The sequence below is a fragment of the Ailuropoda melanoleuca genome, chromosome 6 (genome assembly GCF_002007445.2).
Source record: "Ailuropoda melanoleuca isolate Jingjing chromosome 6, ASM200744v2, whole genome shotgun sequence".
NCBI classification, from domain to species: Eukaryota; Metazoa; Chordata; class Mammalia; order Carnivora; family Ursidae; genus Ailuropoda; species Ailuropoda melanoleuca.
In genome coordinates, this window is record NC_048223.1 from 2590221 (window position 1) to 2598235 (window position 8015).

Here is an 8015-nt window from a genome sequence, read left to right on the forward strand (position 1 = left end):
ATTTAAGAATCTTTAATAAGGTACGAAAGGTTACCAAACAGTTCTGGAAACTAAAGTGTACATACGAGTTTTTCTAGCCATAAATATTGAATAGCTGTAACATGAATAAACCGGCCCTTTACATGCGGATAAATATGGAAACTAGGAATTATATACATTATGTGGTTGTATCTTTTGCCAAAAGCAACGGACAGTTATAGTTTATATCTTTTTTAATATCACTTTACATAAACAAATGGAACAGTTTGACACGCAGATCCAGGCTCGTACTATACGAATTCTTGACAGGACGTGAAACAACATTTTACTGCACTAAAGTACTTAGACTTTGGGACGAGAAATGTTTGCACTTTATACAAAAAAAAAAAACACACATTAATACCAATAATATTCTGTTAGGTCGACGTGGAGACTGTAATCGTACAAAGTAATTCACATTTTGGTACACATTTACTAGAACATTCTTGCCATTCAGTACAAACAGTTGGCTTTCGGCCGCCGCAAAGACCACAACGCCACGAACCCACCCGCCCGCTCCAACCGAGATATAACTATTTACAGAATCCAACAGTACAGTTTTAAGCTAATAATTCTGTATTTACAAGAATGTAAAGTAAAACAAAAAAACAAAACGGAAGCCCAGAGAGCCTGTTCGATTCCGTCGAGAAACTGGCCCTCGGTCGGGGTTGGCAGCACTCGGTCAGGCGGCCGCCTTCTCCTCGACCACCCTCCCGCCCCTTGGCTACCAAACCTTTGCCAAAAAAGAAAAGAAAAAAAAAGGGGGTAAAGAAATAAAGAGAACGGAAAGAAAAGAAAGAAAAAAAAGGAAAAAAAATGAAAGGTTTGGGTCTTTCTTTCACTTACTCGGTCCTGGGTCTATTGGCAGGTTAAAAAAAAATAGGACTGCGGTATCTGGGGCGGGGGGTAGGAGGGCTGTGTTGATTCGCAGGGTTCATTCAGTAAAATTTTGTGTACGTGTGTGTTCAGTCTCTTAAATAGGGTTTTGTTCGGTGTTTTGTTTCTGATTTTAAACGTACCATTCATTAAAATTGGAAGAGAGCGCGCTGTGGCCGGCTGTGTGGTGGACTGCGGAGGAGGAGGGCGACAGGGAGCTGGTGGTCGGGTTGTCTGTGGAGGGAGACACGATGGTGGGCGGCGTGGAGGACTCGTAGCCGGAGCTGGCGGCGGGCGAAGGCTGCGAGCCCTGCGAGGAGGATTCGTGGACCTGCGGGAATAAAGTCGCGTTTTTACGGTGATAAAGAGCCAGCGCGGCGGCCGCCTAGGACGGGTGAAGGCCGCGTGCCGCCTCCCCACGCCGCGCTGAATCCCCTTGAACTCGTAGGAGGCCTGACCCGCCGGACTTTGGCTTGGTTGCCCGCCTCCGTTCTGCAAAGGCAGTGCTCCAGGGAGGGACAGCACACCCCGGGACTCACAAAAGAAAAACAGATCTGGGAAGGGGGAGGCTGGATTTGAGGCAGGAGCGCGCAACGGTCCCTCCTGCAGCCGCTGTACTTTGCTTGCTCAGATTTAGGTAAGCAAACGCTCAGGCCTGTGTGCAAGAGCCCAACACTTCTGCCAACGCTGCCAGCTACAATGGTGGCAGCTTCAGCAGAGTCAACCTGCGGGTACAGCCTTAGCTAGCTCCCTACCTGGGCCAAATTCAGTCGCGTACTCCTTTTTACTTTTATTATTCAACAGTAAACTTAGAACACCCTTGGGTGCCCTCCCTCACCTTTCCAGCCCCCGCCCTCTCCGCCCAGCCGCACTCAGCAAAGTGGGACAGTTGCCTTTCTGCCTCCGCCAGCTCCTTCCACCACCCAGCTGCCACTCGCCGCCCGGCCCTGGCCGAAGAGCAGAGCTCGTCCAGGCTCAAAGGCGGGCATCGAGAGCGCGGCGATTACCTTCATGTGTTTGCGCAGCGAGCTGGGGTGCGTATAGGACTTGTCGCACATCTTGCAAAGATAGGGCTTGTCGCTCGTGTGCACGTGCATGTGCTTCTTGCGGTCGCTGCTATTGGCAAAGCGTCGGTCGCAGCCTTCGAACTCGCACTTGAAGGGCTTCTCCCCTGGTGCGAAAGGCAAAAAGAGGGAAGTCTGATTGTAACAAATCCTGCGGCTATTTTTAAAATTTTAAACAATGATAAAAATAAAAACAAAATAAAAAGGCAGCAGCTCAGTGTTAGTACTTTGCAAGTTCAAAAACACGGGTCTTCAACAGTCTTATATCTGCAGTGGAATTATAAATATCTGAACTACTTTAACTCCTAATTCAATTAGATCCAGATTTAATTTTTTTATTATTATTATTATCAGTGATGGTAGTTTGTCCAGAACCCAGAGTGGCAGCAGGTTTTTCTGGCTGCCGGTTTTTCTGCCCCGGGCAATACAGACGACTTCGGGCGGCTTCTACCTAGCTCTTGCTTTCTAATTTTCACATTGCGAACTGGTTCTCCTGCTGTTTTGCTCTTCTCTCCTCCCCCTACCCCCTCCCCGACGCTCTGCACCCCCCTCGTCGCCTCCTCCACCCCACCCCACCCCCTACACACACTCACATTTTATAAGGTAATCTGGGCCGAGAGCTCAGCGCCGCAAATTCTTCCCTCAAGCTGGCATTAAACCCCAAGTTCCAAACGCGGTTCACAGAAATCACCCACGCAAACCAAACTAGGGAAGCAGACAGGATTCCCGGCCTTGTTGGCGGTAGGGGCCTGGAATGGCCTGCCCATTCAGACCACAGCCTTGAGCTCTCCACGAACTTTTAACTGCTCCTGGCTGGTCTCTTTATTTTTAGAGTCTAATCCAGGGTATTCGGTGTTTTGAAAACTATCTCATAAAATCTAATTGACAAAAAGAGACTTATCTGCCTTCTATCGACTCTCCCAACTCTTCAAGCTCACTCAAAAACAAGACACTACTAAAATTGGTCTCTTTAAATATGCATAAGCCTCCAAAAGCCTCCTCAGGCCCAACTTACTTGCCTTCAATACTCCGCCCCCCCCCCCCGCCTTTTCGGTTTTTGTTTCTTTCTCTGCACCTTCATCCTATCTCCTCCAATTTCCTTAGTTCCTTCATTTGACCACGTCCTCACTAAGGTGCCTAGAGAAAGATATTAGCGGGAAGCAAAATGTTTAGATTTGTCTGCAGCTGGAGCGGCTGGCGCCTCCGCCGCCGCCGAGAACAGGCCACCTCTACCGGCTTCGCGCGCAGCAAGGGCTCCACAAAGCTGAATTTGTCTCTCTACTCTCCCAGTCTTTTTTCGTCCTCGTTTAAAAATCTATATTCCTAGATACCTCTTGTCCAATCTTCTCTATACCTCTTCATAATTTCAAGCCTCAAACTAAAAACCAGCGTATACTTTCACTGCCTGCCTGCTGGAACCTGATGCCCAGACCCCACCGCGGCCCGGTTTGTGCGCCCCGGCCGCTGGGTTTTGGATTTCAGGTCCCAGGCCCAGGATGGGGGGGGGGGTTGGGGGTTCAAGAACAGTGGTTTCATACCTGTGTGCGTCCTTTTGTGGATCTTTAAGTTCTCAGAACGCGCGAAGACCTTGCCGCAGCCAGGAAAGGGACAGGGGAAGGGCTTCTCGCCCGTGTGCACGCGGATGTGGTTGACCAGTTTGTATTTGGCTTTGAAGGGCTTGCCCTCGCGCGGACACTCCTCCCAAAAGCAGATGTGGTTACTCTGCTCAGGTCCGCCGACGTGCTCCACGGTGACGTGCGTGACCAACTCGTGCATGGTACTGAAAGTTTTGTTGCACGACTTTTTGGGGTTGGCCAGCTGCTCGGGCTCGATCCACTTGCAGATGAGCTCTTGCTTGATGGGTTGGCGCATGTAACGGAAGAAGGCGCCAGCGCCGTGGTGCGCGGCCATGTTCACGTTCATGGGCCCGTAACCGTGCAGCTGCGGCGCGGCATAATGCTCCGAACGCGGGCTGGTCACCTGGCCGTACTGTTCGGGCCGCGGGTACATGTCCCCGGAGAAGCCAAGTCTCATCTGCCCGTTGACCACGTTGGGAGACGCGTGGCCCGCCGCCTGCTCGTGAAGGCCAGGGAAGAGGAGGTGGCCCGCGGCGTCCGTGTGACCGTGTGGGCCCCCGAAGCCTCCGGCTGAAGCAGCGAACAGACTGTGCTGAGCGCTGGCCGCCGCTGCCGCGTCGCCAAAGCCCCGGTTGCGGAACAGAAAGTCCCGCGTGGAGTTGAAAGCTGCGCTCGAATAGGAGCCGACGTGGCCCGGGTGGTGGTGATGGCCCAGGGCCGCGGCAGCCGCGTAGCCGGGCGCCTGCGACGTGAAGGCCGTCTGGCCGGCGGAGGCCAGCTCGTGGGAGCTGGGGTTGAGCTTGAAGGCGCCCATGCCGTCGGCGAACGGGTTGATGCCCAGGCCCACGTCGCGCTCGGCCACGTCGCCCGCCGAGTGGTGGCGGGACGCGCCAAAGGTGGTCACGCCGATCGCGGGGTACTGGGGGCCGGCGTCCAGGAGCATCGTGGCTGCTCCGGGCGAGCCCCGGCCTCCCCCGCCCCCCCCACCCTCGCCCGCCGAGGAGGGAAAATCAGGAGGAGGAGGAGGAGGAGGAGGAGGAATGGGAGGCGGAGGAAGAGGAAGAAGAAGAAGAGGAGGGAGGAGGAGTCGACCCACCTCGCGAAGTCCTAGCCCGCAGGCAGCGGCGCAAGGCGCCGGGACACCCGCCTGACCAAGCGCGGGGAAGCCGGACGGCTCCCAGCCGCAAGCAAGGCGGGCTCCGGCGCCCGCCAAGCAGACCCCGCCGGCCCGGCTAGCACTTTCTCGCTGCTCAGTCTCTGCCGAGAGGACCCTGCGTCAAGGCTGCCCAGGCAAAGGCATGGAGCATCTCGGCCCCCCAAAAAAAACTTCCTCCCGGATTTGTAGCATAGAGGAATGTGAGCGCCGGAGCCGCGACTACTCGCCCTTTCTCCGCCTCGCGCAGTATGCCCCTCCTTACTTCTCCACTAGCCCCTCGCCCTTTCTTTTCTCTCTCTCTCTCTCCTTTCTCTCAGCCTCGCCTTCTCGCTCCTTCACTCTCCTTTTTCCCCCTCTGCTTTTTGCGGGAAAAAAAAGGGGGGGGAGAAAAAAGAAAGAAAGAAAGAAAAAGCCAAAGAAAAGGCGCAAATCATGCACAATATTGTCTTTTGCGGTTTATCTTCCTGGGGAGAAACTTTCACCTCCTCAGCCGGGCGGTGAGCGCGAGACTGATAGCAGCAATCATTCCTGCAGATAAATGAATTGAAAGGACGACACCGTCCCCCCCTTGATGAATGGGAGCAGGGGGAGGTGTCACGTGCTGCTGACGCGGGCGCCCATTGGTGTGCCCGCTCTCCCCCCCGCCTGCAGCCGCCGCGCCAACGGAGGGCGCGCCGAGGCGCCGCGCGCCGTTCATTGGCCCGCCCGCCTCATCAATCCCAGGTATTGTAAAGCGCTTGACATCCCCTTTTGACAAACAGGGCTGCCAGGAGTAGCAACTTTTTTTTTTTTCAGCCAAATTTTTTCCCTCTTCTCATAGAAAAATTGTTTTGCCACGATTCCTTTTCCTTCTCTCAGTCATATACACTCTTTCTCCCTTTTTATCCCTCTCTCTCCCATTCCCTCTCCCTCTCCCACTCCCTCTCACTATTTCTGTCTCTATCATTTCTACCTCTTTTTTCTCTATCTTGTCCTTCTTCAGACCTGCTCTTAGCTGAGCGATTTAGCTACTCGGGGAGTCTCCGAGAATAGGAGGTGGGGATGGGACTGATAAACACAGGCACTTCCAGAATGTCCCGATTCAGCAACTTTCTTTTCTTTCTTCTCCCCTCTCCTCCCCAGCCCCTTCAAGGGCAGCAAAGGAGGCTTTTGTTATTTGCTCCTTTTGAAGTTTGCTTCCCTCTTGCCTCGTCCCCCTCCTGTTCATAATTTAAGATCTCGGTAGCACACGGGCACTCGGCTATCTATTTACAAGAAATGTGATTTCTCAGGGTAATCGGTTGCCTCGATTTTCTCACTTTTATCAAATCGATCAGGCTTCCTGCGTTCCCCTCTCCCCCCCCCAAAAAAATAAGCACAGGTGGAAGAGAGCTCTTAACTTTCCAGGTTGTTGAGGTGGCATTTTGTGTGTGTGTGTGGCAAATTGGAAACATTGTTGCCGAGGTTTATTTTTTCTTTCTTCTTCTACAGTGTTGTTATTCTTTTTTGCTTCCTTTTCCCCTGTCTCCCTTGTCTGCCCCCGCTAACCCCCTCCCTCTGCACTCCTGTTCCCAACCAAGGCCCCTTTCATTCAGGTAAAACTGTAAATTTCCCAACGAGCCATTGTTCTTCAATACTGCCCAAAGCTCTCTAGAAATCCCCGAACACTTTTTTGGTATTTAAATCCCCGATAGATAGGACCAATGTAAATTTTGTGACATTCAAACCTTTTCTGGTTCACAAATCAGTCACCCTTGTCACAGTTATTGAAATTCCGCAACTCGCCACACCAGGACGGTGGAAAAAGCGGGCGCGGTCTTTGTTGCCGACCAGGCTTTTGATCGCCAGAGAAAATTTACTTACCTTCAGATGAGTGAGCAGAAAAAGAAATAACACTCCCTTTGATTTAGTTAGGAAAATGCAGACATTTGGATTCAGTGCAAACATACAACACTCGCTTGTTTTCGCGATGCGGCCCTCGATTAACCTGTCTTTGCCCAGCGCAAAGTCTATTCAACAACTGCGCGTAGTTGCTTTTTGTCCCGTCCACAAAGAGCCATTGACTATATATTAAAATGATTGTTGAAAGGTAGAGGAGTATGGCACTTAAAAGCAGGAAGAAAAAAATCCCTGTGACTCAATCAATTAAGGCGAGCAACATTTATGCATTTCAAAAAATGCACGCAGATGCGGGGGGTTGGGGGATGAAGGTTGCATTTCTCGCAGCTCTGTTCAAAACCCACAGCCCGGGCCGAGGGTTTAGCTGAAGCGTCTGCATATTCATTAGGTCTAATTATTTTCTAGTAAGGAAAACACAAAAAGCCAAGAGTCGGAATCCTTCAATTTACCCTTTGTTTCTAACTTCATTTGGCTTCTTTGCAGCTGAATCAGAGCCCTAAACTCTTCTCAGACAAAGAAACCTCAACTCATCCTTTCACTGGCAGCCCCGTTAGGAAACTCACCAGTGCGCCAGCAGAGGAAAATGAAAATGAATATTTTTTTGCCCAGTCGCCCGCACTGGCCTCACCGGATGGAGGAAGGCAGGGTCAGTGTCGGCCTCTCCTTGCCTTTTTAATTTTCTGGTCTTTTCATCGACTAGATCTTGCTCGGTGTTGGCTAGCTGAGTTGCCCTTTCCCTGGGCTCTCCCGGCTCAAAACTCAACTTGTGTATCTGGGATGGTTTCCCGGTGTCTGAAGGGACCTGGCTAGCATTTGCACTTATTGTGCTGGGAAATAGAAATTTGAGAAAGAAAAAAAAAATCATATGTTCTGTCTCCAGCAACAAGTCTGAGTATAGCAGCCCAGCATTCCCTGCCAACTTTGAGTGGAACCGGTATGGGGAACAGAGGGAAAGGGCTAGGACTTGAGGGGTGGTTTTTCAAAACAAACAAAACAAACAAACAAACAAAAAACCAAAACAAAAAACAAACTAGTATACAGGTTGTTCAAAAAGATATATCAGAACTATTCAGTCTCTTCTGTTGCCTACAAAGGGAAGTTGAATCTTGCCTCCACTGCAGTTGTAAAAACCGTATTTGCAAGGAGAAATTTTCTCTAGAGGCTGTAGTGCTCTCACTAGGGAGAACAAATATTGAACCCACCTCGCCTGCCGTTCAAAAAAAAAAAAAAAAAAAAAAAAACAAGGGAGGGGACCTGAAGGGAATGGTAGCTGTTGGGAGGGGGAGAGGGAAAGTAATTCTTCAAAAAAGAAAAGTCAGTCTTCTCTCTCCAGTCCGTGGAAAATCCAAGGGGGACGTTGACAAGAGGGTATTTTTAGGAAACGCTTCCAAATACACAGGGTAAGAGTGAATGTGAGAAAAAAAAAAAAGTTGTGGGTTGTAGAAG

The 8015-nt window shown here is 51.0% G+C and overlaps 1 protein-coding gene across 1 annotated transcript; it reads right to left on the minus strand.

Annotated features, from left to right (window-relative positions):
• Nucleotides 1–520: 520 nt before the first annotated feature.
• On the minus strand, nt 521–5213 carry ZIC1 (Zic family member 1). Its single transcript, XM_034661857.1, has 3 exons — nt 3497–5213; nt 1902–2065; nt 521–1225 (listed from the first exon to the last, which is right to left on the minus strand). Exons 1-3 carry the CDS (start codon nt 4476–4478, stop codon nt 1028–1030), a joined length of 1344 nt encoding a protein of 447 aa, XP_034517748.1. The 5' UTR covers nt 4479–5213; the 3' UTR covers nt 521–1027.
• Nucleotides 5214–8015: the final 2802 nt, after the last annotated feature.